Raw genomic sequence first — 22289 nt, forward strand, 5'->3', positions numbered from 1 at the left:
AAAGAGGACATATCATGCCCATTTTGAGGTTCACACGTGTATTTTGGGTTTCTACTAGAACATGTTAACATGCTTTAATGTTCAAAAAACACATTCAATTCCTCATCCTGTCTGAACGCTCCGTTTTAGCGCCTGTCTCTTTAAGCCCCCCCCCCCCCCCCCCCGTTTTGAGTACAACATCCGGGCACTTAGAGTTCACTGCATTTTGCCGTACTTCTCAGTGTGAACGCACTTATGCACTCAAAATAGCAAGTGTAAGTACGATAGTACAAACAGTAAAGAACACAATGTCATATGCATAACGTCGGCGTAAAAAAAGATTACTTTTTTATCCAATCGGAATAGTAGGATCTGCATTTGCATTTATCACAGAGGACGCATATCTTTGCAAATAAAATAAAGTATTGACTGAGTTAATCTTTGAATATAAATTAGTAATTAGTAATCAATACAAGATTTTTGTGAATTGATTTGATATTTTCTTTCACCCCTAGTAAACACTGAGTCAAAGGTAACAGACAGTAGAAATATGGATCATGTAACCTTAATCCCTGGCTATTTTTAAGTTAGGAATTGCTTTGAAAAAATCACATTTCTTAATATAAGGAAAACCTGTCTGCCATGGTGTCAGGTTACCTGCAATTTGTACCTGCCACAGCCAACATTCAGCCTGTATTTGGCAGGTGGCAGGTGCTAATTTCATTCCCTGCCTGAATGGCTTGTTGAATCACATGTTTTCTGATCTAGGCAGCCCACAAACAACTGACAAGGTTGTCTTATTTCACAGTTTGTGGGTTGGTTGGCACTCCAGATACCCAAATGAGTGAGCACAAGCACTGAACAAGTGAGTCTTTCATGATATGTCCTGTTTAAGTGTTTGTCAAATTAGAGCACATGGGGAAATTGCAGGGCTGCACGGTGGTGCAGTGGTTAGCACTGGCGCCTCACAGCTAGAGGGTTGCAGGTTCGAATCCGGCTTGGGACCCTTCTGTGTGGAGTTTGCATGTTCTCCCCGTGTTAGCGTGGGTTTTCTCCGGGTACTCCGGTTTCCTCCCACAGTCCAAAGACATGCAGGTTAGGTTAATTGTGGACTCTAAATTGCCCGTAGGTGTGAATGTGAGCGTGAATGGTTGTCTGTCTCTATGTGTCAGCCCTGCGATGGACTGGCGACCTGTCCAGGGTGTACCCTGCCTTCGCCCAATGTCGGCTGGGATCGGCTCCAGCCCCCCCGCGACCCCTAACGGGATAAGCGGTTGCAGATGGATGGATGGATGGATGGGGAAATTGCATTTAGTGATGTGTTTTGTGTGATTGTGTGTACCCATAATTGAGTTAGCATCTGAGCAGGCATGTTCAATGTTATTGATTCCGGTCTATAATCGATCGGGCTCTCGCGTTACATGAAGCTGCACATGCAGAGTAATGAGCAACTGCTGGTCGAGCAGCAAACAAGCCAACTATAAACAGGTTATTTAAAGTCATGAAGTCTTTGTCTCTTTTGATTCTGTGTGTTTTGATGCAGTGCTTGCCTGACATTAGCTATTATTCAAATAGATGTTTTTATTGGATTTTCAGTTGATGCAGTTTGAGTTTCTCTATGCGGTGCGCTTATTTTCCAAGAGAGTTATATATACATGAAGGTTTAGGTGATTTAGTAGTAAACAATTTGAATCATCATCAACATAATATGGGTCATGTTAACGGGTTCCTCATTTTGCGGTGGCTCCGGCTAATGCTAGTAATATTGATCACGAGAAATAAAAATAAAAAAGTAAAGAAAAGTAGACATTTTTTTAACAGTGCTCACGTGATACTAAATCGTTAAAACTTTGACTTGTGAGGTTATTCAAATACCAATTAGTCTGTATTTGTTGTGGCAGGGACGGGTGGGGTTGGGGGTGGCTGGTTTGCCAATAAAGGGAATTGGTTGAAGTGGGTCAATGTGTACAGCTTGAATTTTACTGCGACTCACTTCACAGCACACAGAAAGGCGTTTGCTTTCCATTCCAACACGCCAGTGTCAGGAGTCTTTTGAAGCTTTGACTGCAATTCAATAAAAAAGGGACCAGGCTGCCAGGTGGCAAGAGAGAGGACGACTGCTTTGTTGTCGTGATGACAGAATTTTAGATTTTAGTCGTAAATGGGTTGACTACCTGAGAAAAACTCCCCGTTCCAAACATGAGTTCAAATTTGAAGTTTGCGTTTAGGGAGTAACCGCCAAATCAAGCACTCACATCTTAGAGGTAGATAATAAGAGTTGGCAACACACTAACTGGCCAATACCTGGATTTTTGTAAAACATCCAAACCATCCTTTGCTGTCCAATATAAGGTGCCAACTCTAGCAAACACAAATTCAGTATTTTTGGTGAATGGATCTAAGTAATGAAGTTCTGATAACAGACAACAAGTGAAGGAGGAAGATGCTGCTGAATAACATGATTTAGTCTTCAGACTAAACGTGTGTTGGGTGTTGGATGGTGCAGTGACGTCAGTAGGACATTACCAGCGACCTCAATTGTTACCGCAGGTCTTTTGCCATATCCAGTGTGTTAATGTTAGCCATAAGGCAGACTTCAAATTAAGCTCCAAATAAAGGCTTAATATAAGCAGGCAATGCAAAAGCTAATCATAAAAAAATCTATTTTTGGTCGTAACAGTTTTTTTCAGGTTTAGTACAGCGTTTCAGTTTAGGCCTCGTACACCATCCATTGTATGGTCAAACTAATTAGAAGGCAGTATGTCTTTGCTCCTAAAAAGCTGACATTTTGGACATCGGAGGTTGTAACAGGACAGTGACAGTATTCATTTGGATTTTGGTGAATAAGTGTGACAAAGAAGGATTTAAACACCTGCTGTCACGAGCAAACCTCAAGTCTGTTTTTTGTTTTTGTGGCATCATTTGATACAGAAATGCACCACTTTATTATGACTCTCCGCACCGACGACCGCATTATGTTTTCTGGTTGTGCGGTCCATTCTCGGTAATTGTAGTTAAAAATGTGTTTGTCATTTATACATTTTTCACACTGCAATGTTGCCATGTAATTTGCTTCTCGTAAATTAGTGTTGATGAGTTTTAAGGCCCTGACACACCAAGCCGTCGGTCGGCCTTCGGACAGTTTGGGGCCGTCGGTGAGCGTCTGTCGGTCTAATTTTTTTTTGGTGTGTCCCGCACCGTCGGCTCTAGTCTGCCCTGTCAGAGGTTTTTCGGTCGATTCAGCACGATGAATCGAATCTGATTGGCTGTTCAGCTTACATGAATCAGTGCACAAGAAGAGAAACGGAAGTGAGGGAAAGCAAGCCAACGAGTAAAGTCAAAAGGAAAATCACAGAAGGCTCTTCTCATTTTTCATCTTCATCTCATCTGATCATTCCAACACACCCAAACTGATGCCAGGATTACTGAATGGCAGAACCAGTGGAACAGCCTTGGCAGCCAGACAACCCAATGGATGGAGAGAGACGAATGCCTCGCTACAGGCCACGATCAACCTTGGGCTGTCTGGAAAACACTGAACCGCCTGCGGGCCGGCGAAGGACGCTGCAAGGTGTCCATGAAGAAATGGAAAATAACTACTTCCGATGCATGTGTGTGTGTGGCGAATCCCAAACCATGGAACACATCATGTGATGTAGCCGAGCTCCACAATGTACCGAAGATGACCTGGCCGAACCAAATGCCGCTGCGCTCGCCTGCGCCAACCACTGGAAAGACGTGATATAGAAGATGGCAGGACATGAGGAAGGAAGAAGATTCCAATACACGGATATTTTCACAACCACATGAACATCTGGAATGAAGCTAATGGGTGAGTGAGAGTGGTGGGAAAATGGACGGCAAACGGCGCTTTGTTTCACGTACGTATCATAACATGTATATCCGCCGTCCTCGGTCTTCCTGTTGAATGATGAATACAGACTACCGCGACCTGCTGGTGTGGAGAGTTATTTCCTCTCACGCAGGCTTAGAACATACGTGCTAACTGGCCGTCGGCTGTCGTCTATGCGGTGTGTTCAAATGCAACTTGTCAGGTCAAGACGAAGGCGACGCAACAGTCAGCCTTCATCACCATTAGTTCTTTGATGTTCCCATGGTGTGTCTTGGCCTTTAGTTCCATCAAGCAGTTCATCAACTGTCTGTCTATCAGCACAATTAATGAAAGTTGGTGGAGAGATTATCTTTGATTAACTATAACTACAAACTTAATGGAGATACAGTTTTGATTCCAAATCAAACAGATTTTAAAATATCAATTTAAAGTCAAACAGAACCAATTGAAATAGTGTTGTGGCCGTAACACCAGGTTGGAGAATTGATCCTTGTTGGCAGCAGAGATGTGTGGAGGAGTGCCCTCTACCTTGTAGCCTAACTGGTAACTTGTGTTTGCGCTCTTTACATTGTGTTAGTTTAGTTTAAAAAGAAAGGAAGTCTTATATAGCTTGTAAATATTTGTTGAGTGAGCAAATATAACTCAGATAACTGTAGGTTTTTAATGCGGTTGGTTTCAATGTATGTTTGCTTGTAAGCCTGTAAAGTGAGATGTGTTTGCCTGCTAGTAATTTATATAAGGTGTGTATGTTTTGAGATGAAATCTTTCACAGTTTTTGAGAGTGAATGGCTTGTGACTAATTTGCTTGGCTGTTTTTTTTATCTCCTGCTAATCATGTGTTTCTTTTATTTTTTGATTGTTTGGTTTTGAGGCTGCAATTCCCCTGAAGTAACCTTAACCGGAACTCTAGTGAGCCTCAGGGGGTCAATAGAAGCAGCTGTACAAGTTTCCTTCCACTGTTGCATTTTGATATATTTGTTTTGTGACAGTACAGTACACTTTGTACTTTTTTTTGAAGTTGTAGTTACCCTGATGTAGAATACGTGTTGTTGTCTCTGATGCTACCCAGAGATATAAGGCCGGCTAGATCAACAAAACGCTTGTTGTCCCTAGAAACAGGCGCTAAGCCACCGGCTCAGAGCAGCATCACCGTGGCACCAAACAGCAGAGATGTAAAGAGATTGGACGTATTGATGCGGACACACAGATGCACGGAGATGCACTCACACACACTCCCACCATGCATATGATGCAGGCCCCTCAGTGTGGGAGAAGCCAGCGTTCTTAATCCAGCTGCAGCAGGGTATTAAATCTACTTTATGTTTGTGTGTGATGGGGGGGTTCGCTGGTGTAGACCGCAGCCTTGACAGAAAGCTTAGACACCAAGTGGAGGAGGGTCCCACCTCTCAGTCACCGCTGTCAAACCCGCCGCTGTCATGTTTACCTCCTCCAAGTGCTAAACATCATCCTCGTTTTATTGATTTGGTCCACACATTCTTCTACATGAAAACAGAGAAAGCTCCGGGTATCAGCAGCCGAGCATCGCGGCCATGGCTCTCCCATTGCTTCCCAGACTTTTTGGCTTGTGACCCCTTAAAAAGAATCCAGTTCGAGCACCTGCTCATTATTCCACATCGGATTATTTTTAATACTTTTTAGAGTCCTGAGGAGGACAATATTTTCCAGTAATTCACAGAAAAAAATGAAAAAAGATTAGAAGAAAGTCTAAAACTAATAAACCTAATTGTGTGTCGGGAGTGCTGCAACCCCCTGGCAGGGTGTATGATAAATGGCCGACCTGTAGGCTTGGAAAAACTGTTGTATCCCGACTGGGCTTGTGCTGATTGCCGATCGGCTCATATATCGACGAATGTTTTTTCCTGCGCCGATACTGAGGCATTTTTAACTAATTTACTATCAGAATTAAGATGTTATAATCTAGAATCTGTGCCGTACTGTGCATTTAGAGATGTTTCTGGTGGAGCGGCCGAGCCCCATTAATCAGCAAACCCATTTTCCGTCCTTTCCATGGATCTGACACCCCGCATCTCCATTATCCATATGCCTGCTCACCAAAACTTAGATAAGATAATAATGTTAAACACAACACGATGCTGTTATATAGTCGCACAGACAAATAGACTTTTTAAAGGGGAGCTGTTGTTTGAGTAGAGGAGACATCGCTTTTAAATTAGTTTTTAATGTTTAAATATTTAAAATAAATTGTTCACACTCTTTTAAAGATGCTTATTCACGTAACTTCCTTTCAGAAAGCTTAAAAGTTGTATTATTTCAAAGCTCCGTCAATAATATCCCTAAATACAAGAGGTTACGTTTTTCTTTGACACCAAGACTCTAAGTCATCCATTCTGGCATTTTACTAGTGTGCTGTGACATAACTCTCCCCACCCCCTTCTACTCCTGCCACCCCTGGGCGATAGGACCACCCATTGCGATTTTAACTTACCACGATTGGACGATATAGAAATGGAAACCCTTAAAGCTTCAGTAGGCAGTATATTTTTGGCATCATTGGGCAAAGTGTTTTGAGAGATAACTAGACTTCTGCTCCTCCTCGAGGCTCTGTTGTCAGGCTTTAGAAAATCTAGCCCGTGAAAGGAGACTTTGACCAATCACAGGTCATTTCAGAGAGATAGTGTTCCTATTGGCTGTGCTCTGGTCATGTGACCAGAACTTGGCGTTCCTTCACCATTTCACATTTTCGCAGTGGCGTCACAAACTTTCTCATTTTACAGCTAAACCGTGCACTACAAGATGATTCTGATAACATTTGAGGAGAGAAATAGTCATTACAGTAACAGAATATTGATTCATATTTGATCAGCGCTGCCTAGTTTGACCGTTTGGTCAGAGTTTGCAAGTGATTGACAGCCGGCTCTCATTGACAGCAGATGGACAGCAGACCTCAGATCAGCTCTGACTGCTTGTTTTCCTCCGGTCTGTGAAATCTTGCAGATGCCGATAGGAGCACCGGAGGACACAGAGGCACATCATTTTTTTCAGGTTACCAGTTTCATGTACTACTGTCAGGATATAGCAACCGTTTTATAAAACTAACATTTTTTATTCATATTTGCTCCAATATTTGCTACTGCTGCTTTAAGTCAAGGGTGTAATGCAGCTGGACGTCGGTGACCTTAGTGTAGGCCTACTCTCTGTAATTATGAATGTCTAATGTTGTTCACAACATCGGTGTGATTTTTGAGTTGTCTCTCACAACAATTGATGGACCATTTTGGTGAAAACAACTTTGACATTTAATATTTAATGTCCTTAAAGTATATAGGAACCACACTGCAAAGGTGTTATTACTTTACAAGTTTTCCACTATCCCTGCAGAAACACACTAGCTTTAATTTGTGTGCTGTCAGTCATTACATAAGACTGCGTGGTCAGTGTCATTTTTTTGTTACACGCTCAAAACCTCAATTATTCTGCAAGCTAAGGCCTGAGGATGACTCATTACTGTAATGACAACCCAGAGTGTGCTTTACTTCCATGACAACTATCATTTTGTCAGGGTACGTCTCTCATGCTTCCCAACCATTTATTCAGCTGTACAGCCATTCTCTATTGTATTGTAGTGTTTCTTGTAAATTTCTTTCTGTCCTGCACTTTGTGTGCTATTTTATATTATTATTATTATTATTATTAGCAGCCACTCATAATTACTGCAAATATGTTCCCATCTCTGTCTTCCTACCTGACCTCCATCTGGCTGTAATCCGACACCTACCTGCTCCCTGTCACCTGTAACATACCAGGAAGTAGATGTCGAGAGATGAGCTGAACAGACCAGAAAGACAGTTTGTAATTAAACAAATGAGAACACATCTGAACCCACTGTCCCATGTACTGCCTGCAGCCATGAGGGTAAAGCACCATTTAGGTTAGTAATGAAGACAGGAGACTTCTGAATATTTTTTTAAGCTAATAACCATTTTGTTTTTCAAGTATTTTTTCTTTTTTCTTTTCAGTGTATCATTGTCAAATTCATTATGACATCTTAATATGATTCTTAGGGCTGTCAAAATGATCACAATAATAATGCGTTAACTCAAATTCGTTTTAACGCCACTCATTTCTTTAACACATTAACGGAACTTGCGATTTCAGAGGTCGTAGCGGGCTCAGTTTTAAAGCTATAGAGTGAAGATAGTGGCATCATATGAAACTAGAACCTTAGGAATCCATTGGTACCAATACTAGCTTATTGTAAAGGAGGCTAAATAATGCTCCAAACTTACGCTAAACTTTGGCAAGTGCCCTTTACCTTGATCTCTGACCTCCAGATATGTGAATGAAAATGGGTTCTATGGGTACCCACGAGTCTCCCCTTTACAGACATGCCCACTTTATGATAATCACATGCAGTTTGGGGCAAGTCATAGTCAAGTCAGCACACTGACACACTGACAGCTGTTGTTGCCTGTTGGGCTGCAGTTTGTCATGTTATGATTTGAGCATATTTTTTTATGCTAAATGCAGTACCTGTGAGGGTTTCTGGACAATATTTGTCATTGTTTTGTGTTGTTAATTGATTTCCAATAATAAATATATACATACATTTGCATAAAGCAGCATATTTGTCCACTCCCATGTTGATAAGAGTATTAAATACTTGACAAATCTCCCTTTAAGGTACATGTTGAACAGATAAAAAAATGTGCAATTACCTATGGACAAACATGCGATTAATCGAGATTAAATATTTGAATGGATTGACAGCCCTAATGATTCTATATTATTACAGAGGCATCATTGGTGGTAGTGTTCTTCATAAACAACATTTTCCAGGACCATCCTTTTCCCTTCCTTCAAATAATTATTCACCGTGTCAAAATGAAGCAGCCTCTAACAAGTAAACAGAATAAAAAAACACACCTGTGAAAGCCTCGCCCTGTCACTAGTGGTTTTAACCCAAAACAAAGAAGCCGATGAGCGACGGTTTCTATTGGAAACAGAGTCCACTTAAGCAGGCTGTGATCGATCCTGAGCTGTAATTCCTTAATGGCCGGTCTGACCCTCTGGCCTCGTCTCTTCTCTCCGCCTCAAATTGTGTTTAAATGGCTTCGCTTTGTGAAGATCTCGGCTCCTCTGATTGCATTAGTACCGGGCTGGACGGGGAACATTAGTGTTAATTCAGCGTGTGTTTGTGTGTGTCTCTCCGTATGTGTGTATGTATTTGTGAGTGTGGATCTGCTTCAGACGTAAATTGAAATGTTTAAATGATCCAGGTTGAGTTCAATGACTTTGTGTGTGTGTGTGTGTGTGTGTGTGTGTGTGTGTGTGTGTGTGTGTGTATTGTGTGCATGTGCACTTTTCTGAGACTGATTGAGACTCTCAACCAGGCTTTCATCAACTTCTGAAGTGACCCAGTTGGGCTCATGATGATGATGATGTTATCTCCAGTCAACATGATGTCACCTCATACAACCAATAATAAACCTGCTGTCCATCAAAAGCGATGACAGCACTTTGACGTAGTGTTCAATGTTTCCGAACCTTGAATCTCTTTTTTTCCTACTTAATAAAAACTCATTGATGCCTTTTTAATGTGCAGCTTGAGGGTTTATTGAATGGTGAGATTAGCCTAGCCTAGTTTTGCTACTTGATAATGAGATGGAAACACTAGAAACAGCATCTGTTTAAATCTCTCCATTGAAGAATGCCAGGTCTCACTAATTAACAATACATGTTGCATATTTATTAGGTTGCTAATTTCACTCTTAATAAAGAAATGAGAATATTTTCAAACATCCAATCCACTCTGTGTTTATGTGTGCCCACTGCGGCACACATAGATGTTGAGTATTAGTATAGTAAAAACTTTGACCTGCTGTTGGCACTAGAGGAAAAGTTGCCAAAGTTGTTGTAATTTATCCTTTCAATACCTTGAATATCTGGTCAGAATTTCATGGCCATGCTATAGCTGTCAAGATATTTCATTATGTACCAAGTGACAGACAGACAGACAGGGCGACAGACAGACTGACTGCTATCTCTAGACAACCCGTTCTCACTCCCAACTCGTCAAATACCGCCAATTGGTCAGCGCACCTCGGCATCGGAATCCAACTCATGGAGGCACCCTTTAGCGACAGTATGTGACGAATCGGGCTTTCAACTAACTCCAATTAAACCCACCCACGGCGTTCTTCGACGGTAGGAGCAAGTGACGTAGTATTAATAGCGTGAGAGTTCGTTCAGGGCGAGCGAGAGGGGCGGAGGAGGGGTCAAACAAACACAGGAGACCGCTGTTTGTGTCCCGTGTCCGTGTCCCCTAACTAAGGGGATTGTGTTGCCTAAACCTAACTTCCTGTGAAAATGGAAGTTTATTTTGAAAGGACACTATGCATGTATTGCGCATATCTTGACACGCCGTCCCCGGTCTGTCCAAAAGTAATGCAAGAGGGCTACCTCGTGCGTCGGTCTCCGATGCCGAGGGCCACTGAGCAAGCGGCGGTATTTGACGAGTTGGGAGAGAAAGACATCACTTGGCAGAAACTACCTGTTGTTTCTTCATAAAATATTGGTCATGTTTCCTCTCCTCTCCTCTCCTCTCCTCCCCTCTCTTGGTGTAATTAGGCCATATTCTCCTCCTTCCTCAGGCCTTATTATTCAGAGCAACAGATGCCCTTCTTCCCATTTTCTTCCTTCTGTCCCCCCCCCCCAATCAACACCTACTTGGCTTATTTTACAACATTTACACTAGCTGACTTGATGTCTGTACGTACATACTAATAAACCCATTGTTCATCCGTTTGACCCTTTACTATCCTATTTATTATTATTTATTTCCCTTCCACTTGCCCTTTTTTGATCCATTATTTTTCTCTTTCTTTCCTCCGCTCTCTCTTTCATCTTTCTTTCTTTTCTCTCTCCCTCCCTGTTGTTTTTCTCTCTCTCCCTTATCCCTCTTTCCTGCCTTCATCTGCTCAGTGTCAGCTCCACAGACCGGCTGTTATGTAACAGTCAGGTGATGTGTTGGCCCGTTGAAAGCCCTTAAAGGCCTAGCGTCCTGACAGACACTGCCTCTCCCATGCTAGTAACTGATAGACTCTGCCTCATCACTGGGTATGATTGTGTGCATAAATCAAGTTTTTTTTTTTCATATTCTGTTTCAATGTATATAATCTTGTTAGAAGATAATCTGTCTTTTTGCTCTTGGTTTCCTAAGCCTCTGTTTAGTAACCAGCTCAGTTCAAGTCATATCAGGATAGGAAAGTTATAAAAATGACTTTTTGAAAGGCCTAAACCCCAAATGCTTTCAAACTGTATGCTTAAAAACTAACCCTAACTTACTGCCACAGGTATTGCTCCCACTGACATCAGCGCTATTGTCTTAATCAAATAACTGCTAGTGTTGATTTCAGTCTTGTTGGACTACAGTACTTACATTATTGGATTTGCTGCTGTTTTTTTGTTGAAGCTCTTCGTAGTATTTGAATCCAAGAAGCAAAATCGAGGGCTCTAACATATAAGTGCAACGCCACAAGTTAAAAACGCCATAAAAATCATCAAAGATAGAGAAAGGTAAAACACTGTTTGTGCAACTAATTTGCACGTAAGAATATACTTTTTCCCGATGCTCTAACGTGTTGTTTAGCAAGTCAAAATATTAAAAAAATGGAACAGCAGGAGTCGCTTGTGCCCTTTTGCTTCTTTGCATCAAAATGTTTAGTTTTTTTCAAAGTTTTTCACCGGTGGCGGACTCGCTGGACCATGCAAACACAGCCAAAGTTTGGCGAGATTTGCGCATATCCAAAACCTGCTGATATCCAAGTCCTTCGTAACGTTTAAAAGTAGGTGTGTTTGTGTACAACGCACAGAGCTGGCTGTAAACAGGCAAGAAGCTGTGTGTCGCAAACTGCCGTAAAAACCCCAGTTGAGACACATATTCTGAATGTACTGTATACATGTCCAAAGAATGCTCCTCAAACCTGAATAATATCGGCATATCCCACATGTCCTAATCGGAAATGCTCCATTCGTAATAAGGCCTTAATCAGCATATCCAAACAAGACATGCTGTTTAATTGACCCGTATATAATTCTGAATATTGTCATATTCAGAATAATAGTGGAATATGAGTTTGCATGTAAATATAGTCATTGAGACTTGTTGACATGTTGCTAGCGGGTTCCTAAAATCCCACAAAGACAAGCACAGTGCTGATTGGTGTCTGGCCAACAAAATGAGTTTTGTCATCCGTGTTTGGTAGAAGGTCTAGCAGCATGAGTCGACCATATGGTGGAACTTCTCCCAGCCGGTGTGTGTTCTTCCCACCTACTTACACTTTTCTTCTTTTCATTCTTACACAATACTTTTAGAACACAAAAATATTATCAAGGCAATTTGGCTCTCAACATTATGTCTTCTATTAAAGACTTTATTGGCAGAAATGTTCATGTAAGAACAATGTGAATACCTACTTCTAACTGAAGTCATTATTGACACCTACTGTATTTCCATTGGGCCTCCCACATGTTGCCTACAGGCTCATTACAACGATGCATTGTTTTCATGAGTCATGAGCACCATTCAAACAGGCTGTGTACACCTTCGGCACATTCATTATTGTCTTTTTATCATACAGCGGTTAATAATGATGTGCAGAGTAGAGAGAAGAGCACTTTTCATTGTCAGTGGTGACGAGGATTTTAATTTCCACAGTGCTCAGTTGCACATGGAATTAATGCACTAAATTAAAAGCGTCTTCATAATGGCATAGGCTGTACTATTTAGCATTATATTTTACATGTGCATTAAGTGTAAATTGCCAAAGAAGTGAGAGTATTGTGGAAGTTCCTTGTCCTTGTACTGGAGCCGTTTGTGTCTAAATATTATGTCAGGCACCTCCGGTAACAGATCTGCATTTGCATGGTTCAAACAGGTTTACAAACAGGTATTACTTTTGCCTTAAGTGCCGATTTCCACATGTATTTAATGTTTTAGAAGAATTACTAAGAGCATAAATAATATACCATTATGAATATGCTTACATTTTCAGTTCTGATGCTCTTTCATCTTTTCTCTCTCTAGGTGCTGATATTTGCTGAAGATGAGTAGTGGGGGGGGAAACACCCCGGAGCCCCCCAGAGGGGGAGAGTCTCTGAAGAGGAAGGACTGTCAGTCAGACCTCCTGGGGCCCAGGTGAAGACCTTTATCCTCAGTCCACCTTCACTATATAACGCCACTAAATCCTCATTGTAGCATCAGCACATGCCTCCTAGCAATAACCGCAACACTTACAATACATTACAATGACTTCAGGATGTCACATACCCTCACCAGGAAGTTATTAAAATAGGGCTGTACTGAATAGTTTGAAACTTCATTCATAACATTCAAATTCTAAATCAATATTTGAATGCTACACAGCTTTTTATTTTTTTATTTTGCATTTCTATTCATTCTGTTTAAAGCCGGTATTTCTGCACAGTTGCAGATAAAGATCATGCTACACTAATGTTATTAGTGTTATACTGTTAGTAGAATTAGATTCCAGTGGTGGCTGCAAAGGATTGTTTCTGATTTGTGTGACCCAAATATTTCCAATAACAAGCATTGTAAAGTCCAAAAGTCAAAATGTATTGAACTAAGACAGATGTAATCATTTCCAAAATTCCAAAATACGAAATATGCTGTTTCAATCCATATGTGTTGGCATTTAGCCTTTCAAAGACAACATTTTCATCCAGTCAACGACTTATATACATTAAAGAAAGTTAATTTAATAAAAAAAGACTAACTCATTTAATCCGATGAATCACTTTATTTAAATTGAGGATTTTGTTTTCGATTTTTTTTATATTTTTTTATTTACAGACATTTGAAGCTTCATTCGACAACCTCAATAAAAGCTATGAATTTAAAAAATAATGACATTCGGTACAGCCCTAATTATTATTATTATTATTATTATTAATAATAATAATTATTATTATTATTATATCCTTATTTATTCTTGTATTTGATTCTTGTCCCACTGTGTGAGTATGAAAATGAACCATAAATATGTCAAATAAGTCAAATAGGCTTTTATTTTCAACATTTTCATGTCTTATACTGTAAATGACAAGAATTGTTAAGGCTCTTTTCATAAACGGGTTAAATAAAATAAAAATACTTTTACCCAGTGAGTGAGAGTAAAAGCAGGGAGAGAGGGAGAGGTTGGTGAAATGAGTCGAGGCTCACACAGCAGGTCGGTGAAGAAAAAATGCTGCTGCAGCATTTTTACAGCCGACAGTTTATATAAGGGCTAACAAGTCATTGTGCTTTCAGTGTCCGAGAGGATGTGTGAAGGTTGTAGTGACGATGTACTGAGTTGCACCGCACTGAGGATATAATGAGGACATGTGGATGGTGTATCTCAGGTTGTAGCGAGGTTGTGAGGACGTTAGAGTGAGGATGTCTGTGTTTCACAAAAGACAAAATAATCTTTGCACAAAGTCACGCAAGGCAGGAAGTCCAGCAAACACAATGCAGCATTTGTGATGTCCACAGTTGTAGACGTTATGCCATACAATTAGCGAATGCACATCCAACCCAAATGAAAACGTGTAAAACAGCAAATGTTCATCTTGTGCATGGAACATGAACATTCTTAATTTAACCTGAATTTTCATATATTGAATGGTGAACTATCCAAATTTGTGTCCTCCTTTTCATTCTGTGTACAAGTTTTGACAATGTCTTTGTTACCTCCCTGTCCCTGCAGCCCTAAGAGGAGCACTGAGAGGAGGAACCGGGAGCAGGAGAACAAGTACATCGAGGAGCTGGCCGAGCTGATCTTCGCCAACATCAACGACATGGACGACCTCAACGTCAAGCCGGACAAATGTGCCATCCTCAAAGAGACAGTGAAGCAGATCAGGCAGATCAAGGAGCAGGGTGAGGATACACTTTGGTCACACTCTTGCTAATGTTAGTTAGACTTTTTAGAGTTTTGTCTCGTCATATATGGGCATCATATTCATAACAGTGCTATAATATTACTATTGCCACATTCACCAGACAACACATTGTCCGGTCAATACCTTGTACAGGATCTTCTGAACAATAATGCTTCACAAGACTATTTCCTCTCCTTCCATCCTTCCTCTCCCTCTTCTCTCTTTCTCTCTTTTCTCCCCTCTCTCCATCACCCCCCTCTCCTCTTCCCCCTTTACTTTTCCTATCCCTCTCTAACCCTTCCTAAAAAAAAAACACAGGGAAAGTGTAAAAAATGGAAATGGAAAAAGACCATTTCCTTTTTTACACCTTCCCCGTGTTTTTTTCTTCTCTCTTCTGTCCTCTTTCTCCTTTTCTATCCATCCCCCTTAACAATATTGGTCCTTTCCTTTCTTTCTTTCCCTTTCCCCTATCTCTGTCTCCTCTCTCCTCTCATCTCCATCCATCCTTCCTCTCCCTCTTCTCTCTTTCTCTCCTTTCTTCCCTCTCTCCATCATCCTTCCTCTCCTCTTCCCCCTTTTCTTATCTTATCCCTATCTCACCCTTCCTCAAATCACCTTTTTCCACTTTCTTTCCTTTCATTTTCTACACTTTCTTTTCTTTTCCTCTCTTTCTTATAACCATTTTCCTGTCCACCTTTTGTCCTTTCCTTTTCAGTACTCTCCTTCCATCTCCTGTCTTTTTTGTCTCTTTCTTCTCCCCTCTTTCCCTTTCTTCTCCATCTTGCATCCTTCCTCAACCACCTTTGTCCTCATTTTCTTTCCTTTCCTCTTTTCCTTCTCTTTTTTATTCTCATATATATCTTGTCCTATCCATCCCTCAATAACAATACTGAACAAACAATATTGATCCTTTCCTTTCCTTCTTTTCCTTTCCCCTTCCCCTTCCCCTCTCTCTATCTCTATCCTCTCTCTCCTCTCCTTCTATCTTTCCTCTCCCTATTCTCTCCTTTCTCCCCCCTCTCCATCATTCTCCCTCTCCTCTTTTTGTTCCTGCGGTCAGCCAGTTGGTGTCCACCCGGTGTGTTTGTGTCTGAAAACAACAGCTGAATAAGCACACACACATACACACACACACACACACACACACACACACACACACACACACACACAGACACACTCATACACTCGTACACACATAGATAAAACACAAGTCACACAGCTGTCTGCTCAACTTCAGAGTATTTAACTAATGCGGTGGATGTGACTCAAAATGTATTGATATCAAACAAAAGACATGCATAAAATCAAACCAGCAGAAACATTTAAATCACTACAACTTAATAAATAGTAGAAAAATAGAACACACACACACACACACACACACACACACACACACACATAGCAAAATGGTATTTTCTCTTCTTGTGTGTGTGGGCAGTTTAATTAGTGATCATATTATAGATGCAAGATGAGTGTGCATGTGAGCCCCCATTTCTGTCAGCTCAGCAGTTGTCTCTATGCTCAGACTGTTAGAAAAAAACATCATGTATCCAATAATAAATGGTGTGTGTTATGTATACTGTGTGTGTGTGTGTGTGCGTGCGTGCGTGTGTATAGCTGGAAAGCTTACTTGAGAATGCGGCCCAATGTAAGGAGTGTGTGTGTATCACATATAGCACATTAAAGTGTTACACAAGCTGACATAAATAATAATAATAAGAATCAATGAATAAGATTTCAAAATAAAGCACAAAACTCTTTTAGGTTATACTGTACAACAGTAACCAAAGATTTAATGGAAACTCTGTAGACTATTCTTTTTTCCACCTAACTCGTTTTGAAGTTTTTGAAGCAGCTGTGAACATGCAAAGGCTAAAATCTGCCACACTGAGGGTGCACGGTGTCACATGATTAACTTTTTGACCTCCTTCGTTCGTTTGGGCTCTTCCTGAGCTCACAGACTGATCATGTATAATACAGTGTATCAATCAGATTTATTGATTTAAGAAAAAAAAAAGAATGCGTATTGCGACATTAATACCCTCCAACCTACAGTACATGAGGGCCACTCCAGGCTCTGCAGTGACAGGGTTTAAGGGCTGATGACTCTGTACAGCTCTGGTCCCACAGCAGGAATGTCAGCTATGTGGCCTAATGGGGCCATGGGAGGCTTAACAGTCCAGTGGTACAGCCAGGGAGGAGAGTGGCGACTGGCCTCTAATATGACTATAAATGTGTGTAATGTACTACACATTAGTCCAGTGGTACCTGCTCTCCATGACATTCCAGGCACTCAAACCTCCGGGTTTGATCATCATCATCATCATCACATTGGTGGAGGAGGGCTTGAGTTGGTGTAACCTGGGGTTAACGAAGGGCTAGCCAATTAATGTAATCAGTGAAACGTCCTCATGCAAACACAAAGTGTGTGTGTGTGGGTGTGTGTGTGGGTTTGTGTTTGCCTGAGGAGGACATCGTCACAAAAACAACACTGTCAGTGTTTTCTGGGAAATAAAATACCACTAAGAGACAGAGTTAAAAAAAAAAGAAGCTACATTCTGACTAAATGTTTTTTACAGTCAGTTCCTTCCTTTTAATGTTGGGCCTTAAATGTACCGTTTGTAGCATTTCAGGGGCTCTATTAGCAGAAATGGAATATAATATTCATAACTATGTTTTCATTAGTGTATAATCAAATTGTTGTGTTTTCGTTAGCTTAGAATGAGTCCTTCATATCTACATAGGGAGCGGGTCCTCTTCACGGAGTCCACCATGTTGCGCCGCCATGTTTCTACAGTAGCCCAGAAGGGACAGACCAAACACGCTGGACACTAACAGCCTTTTACATGGATAAATACGTAAAAGGCTCTAGAAAGCCACGTTTTTACGTTACCTGAAGGCCGCAGTTCTCTGACAAGCTTGTGAAACTGTAGTAACGTGAGCAGCAGAGTGCAAAACCGTGTTACCGCCAGCCGCCATCTGACTCCCGTTGCTCCTAAAGTAGTGTTATTATGGTTAACACGGTTTTACACTCGGCAGGTCACGTTACCGCAGTCTTGGAAAGGGAGGAGTGAGGGGAGGGGTTTTCAGTTGATTGCAATCTGCAACCACACCACTAGATGCCACCAAATCCTACACACTGTACCTTTAAACATATGTCTGTGAAGTCACTATCTATCTCCAAATGAGGTAACACAATGGTGACCGAGCCTATGGCATATTGCGTTTTACCTTTTATTTGCAGTATTGGCAACTGGGTGTCTGTGGCATCATTCCCAGGAAAAAATCACAAGCAGAAAAAACACACCTGCTATTACCGCTTATCGCCATAGGTGCCGCCAAAGAGAAGGAAACAGAGATCTCCGAGATTAGAACTTTAACTTTTGACATGCTATTTCATCATATCATTATCGAGTCATGCATTCACTAAATTCTGAACTAAAAGCGATGGATGGGTGATTTTTCTATTTTATTTTATTAAAAAGCATAATGAAAAAGATAAATAAAGAAGTTTTTTGTCTTTTGAGGTGTTTTTTTACTTAGTTCATGTTAGTTCTCGTCATACAAAGAAATGCATTTTAAAAATGACCAATTATAGTTTGCAAACTCTGAAACCTGAGACATTTCAAAGTGTTTTAATCCCCTCTTTTCATGTTCCTCATTGTCTCTTTTTATACTTTATTTATGACGTTTTCTTTTACAAACTGAAGACAACGAAGAAACGGACACAAAAACAGAAAAAAATAAAATACAGTGGAATCCATTGGCACATTTGTATTTAAGGCAGATTGAAGAGACTGAAGGGTTAAATGAATGTTGTTAGATGCAGGTGTAGTCAATGAATTATGAGCGACGGAACATGCCAAAATAAAAAATAAATAAATCTGTAAAGGAATGTATAAAGAAAAGAATACAGAAATACATCAGTTTGGGGAAATAAATAAGGAGTGAAATGCAAAGGGAAAATCGTGCAAAAATAAATAAATACATTTAAAATGTAATAAAAATAAATACATAAATAAATAACAGGGACAATTAAACAGAAGAGTAAATAAATAAGGGAATTCATACAAAAATACAAAAATAAAGAAGCAAATATAAAAAATATCAGTTTATGTCATATTTTATCAATTCATTAATGGCTACATTTATTTTTAATATTATTTATGTTTTATCCAATGACATATTCATTTATTTATCAAGTCATTTATTTTATTTATTCATTCATTTTTTTTTATTTTGGCAGGTTCTGTCCTCCATAATAAACTATCTTATATTGGATTAGCTGATGACTTGATTTAAAAGAACAGGACTCTGCAGGAGAGCATCTGAGATTTCTACCCCAAAATCTGCCTCCCAGGTTTCTTTACAATGCTTTGTGGGAATTGTGTAGTGCCCTGTAAATAGATCTATACAATCTGGAAACTAGGTTTTTTTTATGAGAGTGTGCAATTGATGAGTGAGTGGGTACATTTTGAAACTCTGAAACACTGTATATTCAGTCAGACATAGCTTCTTATCTGCAGATACCTAAAGATAATGTCAGAAAGCCCTATTTCTCTTTCAGTTAAGCACGTTTCTTGTTGTCTTTTACAGAAAAAGCTCCAGTGGCTGACGCCGAGGAGGTGCAGAAGGCTGACGTCTCCTCCACAGGACAGGGTGTCATTGATAAAGACGCCCTCGGGCCCATGATGCTGGAGGTATGTTCCGCCCAAACTTTAGTCCGCCTCCATTATCATGCTCTGAGGGAAATAGTGTAAAGGTCAAAGCGATAGTGACAAGAAAACAGTGACACCAGGACTGATTATTCAAACGAGTTTCTACTGACAACAGTGACCTGTAATTGACCTACTAAGTAGTACACACAGCAAGGGGGAAGAAGTGAATTAAATAATCTTATGTTTCAAAACATACAGCACTGTACCATAATTACACCTGCAGCTTTTTCATGTATGTTGTCGTCTGAAACATTTAGAGCTGGTGGAGCGTCTTTCTGACTTTCAATAGCGTTGCACTTTACAGTGACACAGAGAGATAAGAGTTCCTCTGGCTAGCGGCAATGCATGTCTGTGTGTGTGTGTGTGTCTGTGCACTTGTGTGTGGTGACGTATAACATGGGACCCAATGAGGTATAAATACCTTCCTGAAAAGCCAGATTAGAAGAGGAGGGGCGGAGCCTGACCACACAAACACAAACACAGACACACACACGCACTCACACACACACACACACACCCACAAACACACGTTATATATAGCTTTCACCAGCCGCAACATTGGCTGAGGTGTCTGCTCTGAGATAATATCATTCTGGCCAAGACCCTTTCTATTCTATTCTATTCTATTCTATTCTGTTCTCCACCAGCGTTAGGGTGACAAGCAGGCAGACATACAGGAGACCTGTGTAGACATGTGGCTGCCTAAAGGACAAATCACAGTGTGCACATAGGTAGAAAACGCTGAGTTGACAGGAATGAAAGAATGGAAAAATACATACACACAGTGCTAGAGAGGTAGGCCGTAGACTTGCTGTAATACCTTGAATTCTAATAGCACACTGCAAGTTACTGCTCAGTATTTTCTTCGTGACATAATAAAGGAGCCTTTGTTTAGATTTTTTTTATCAATTTAACAGAAAAAAATATTTAAAGTAAGCAGACAAAATGTATGTCCACACAAATCCAAAATTGTTGAATCTGTTGGAAGACGCTGTTTATTGTAGTTTACAGTAAACAAGGTTCTCTGGTGGCAAGCATATATCAGAATACACTTCTGGCAATAAAATGTGAAGACAAAAATAATAGAAAAAAACATGCTGATCAAGTGCCAAATTTGCTCACATAAAACCACATTGAAACTTTTGAATGATGTTTTATAATGTATTTACTGCAGGTAGGAGGAACACCTCAAGTTTCACATTCATTTTTAATAACTTGGTCTAATTAGCTTTGGGTGGAAAGTTCAGATGAACTTTAATTAACATCCAATCTCCCCTTTTTATCCCTCTTACCTCATGTGTCTTTTTCTCTTTTACACTGACCTTGTACATTTGCTTCTTCCTCTAATCTCTCTTTACCTCATCTTCTTCCTCCTTTCCATCACTCTTGCCTCTTCCTTTTCCCTCTCTCCAAACTTCCCCATATCTCTACCTTCCACCTCTTCTGTCTGTCCAACCATCTTGTTTTTCTCCTCTGCCTTCCTGCTCTTCTCCTCATTCCCACCCTTCATCTCCTCGTCCCCGTCTCCTCTTCCTCACCCCACAGGCCCTGGACGGCTTCTTTTTTGTGGTCAACATGGAGGGCAACATAGTGTTTGTCTCGGAGAACGTCAGCCAGTATTTGCGCTGCCAGCAGGAGGAGCTGATTAACACCAGCGTATACAGCGTGCTGCATGTTGGAGATCACGCTGAGTTCGTCAAGAACCTCCTGCCTAAGAGCCTGGGTAAGAAGAACCACAGGTTCAGTTCACTGGAACGGGGTCTGATAATGTGGAGATAATGTGAAATGTTCCCTAGCTGTCAACCCATTAGTCAGTCATTTAACAGAGCAAATAATGTCAGTGTGATGTTGATTTTGCGTTGACACAGAGATCTGTCAACGCAAGATCAATATCATACTGACATTATTCCCCACAAGTTCACAGAGGGCTGGAGAACTGGGAGACATTTAGGCTCAAGATCATTTTGAAAGAACACAGTTGGTTGCAGGTTTACTACAGACCTATAATATCATGGTACAGAGAACGCGACCAGTGTTGCTGTTTCTGCATAAGTACATCCAAGCGTCTCATTAGCCAAATATTTTTGACAGACCTTGAAGAAAAAGGTTGAGCTCAGAGCTATATCCTGTTGGTAGGATGTGCAGCTTCTGGGTTCAACTCGCTCCACACTAAAACTGTTAAAATTGTGTTAGCAAGTGAGATACTTTACCAGGGAGGTTTGCGATATAGGATATGGCAATTTGGTGTTGCACTTAAAACGCCAAATATGATCCCCAGCTTTTTTTATTCAACATGCTTATGTTGACCACCTCGTCTTTGTTCTGGTGTCTCTCTTTACCTTCCAGTCAATCATCGCAGCAGTGATTCGTCCAACAGGAACAGCCACACGTTCAACTGCCGCATGTTGGTCAACCCTCATGCCGATGGTGAAGCCCGGCCGGCGTCTGACCAGCAGGACGCGTCGCATCAGAAGTACGAGACCATGCAGTGTTTTGCCGTCTCCGAACCCAAGTCCATCAAGGAAGAGGGGGAAGGTACGGTCTCTAACTTCTACTGGTATTTTTTCACTTCGTCTCTCGTGCCTTTACTGTTTTGCTCCATCTTGGTTGTTTGTTTCTCTTTTCTTTTTTTATTCATTTCTTTCTTTCTTTTATTGTATCTCTCTCTTGGTCTTTTATTTGGATTTAAATTTTAAAAAATTCAGCCTCTTCAAAGCATCTGCTTTGTTGCTTCTCTTTTGCACTCCTCTTTTTACTCTCTCGTTCTGTCTCTTGATTTGGTCCCTCTTGTTGTTATTTCCACGTCTATTTGTTTCTCT

At 40.7% G+C, this 22289-nt stretch overlaps 1 protein-coding gene across 8 annotated transcripts in view; it reads left to right on the forward strand.

Annotated features, from left to right (window-relative positions):
- The window catches only part of LOC141777741 (nuclear receptor coactivator 2-like), a 67053-nt gene that overhangs the window by 19961 nt on the left and 24803 nt on the right, over positions 1-22289 (forward strand). For all 8 annotated transcript variants that reach the window (XM_074652259.1, XM_074652261.1, XM_074652256.1 and 5 more), the window contains 5 exons: positions 12900-13010; positions 14578-14750; positions 19349-19452; positions 21016-21193; positions 21817-22005. In XM_074652259.1, the coding sequence (XP_074508360.1) occupies positions 12919-13010; positions 14578-14750; positions 19349-19452; positions 21016-21193; positions 21817-22005 (736 nt within the window). In that variant the 5' untranslated portion in view covers positions 12900-12918. The remainder of the gene's footprint in view (positions 1-12899; positions 13011-14577; positions 14751-19348; positions 19453-21015; positions 21194-21816; positions 22006-22289) is intronic.

Source organism: Sebastes fasciatus, chromosome 11, assembly GCF_043250625.1.
Source record: "Sebastes fasciatus isolate fSebFas1 chromosome 11, fSebFas1.pri, whole genome shotgun sequence".
In the NCBI taxonomy this organism is placed as follows: Eukaryota; Metazoa; Chordata; class Actinopteri; order Perciformes; family Sebastidae; genus Sebastes; species Sebastes fasciatus.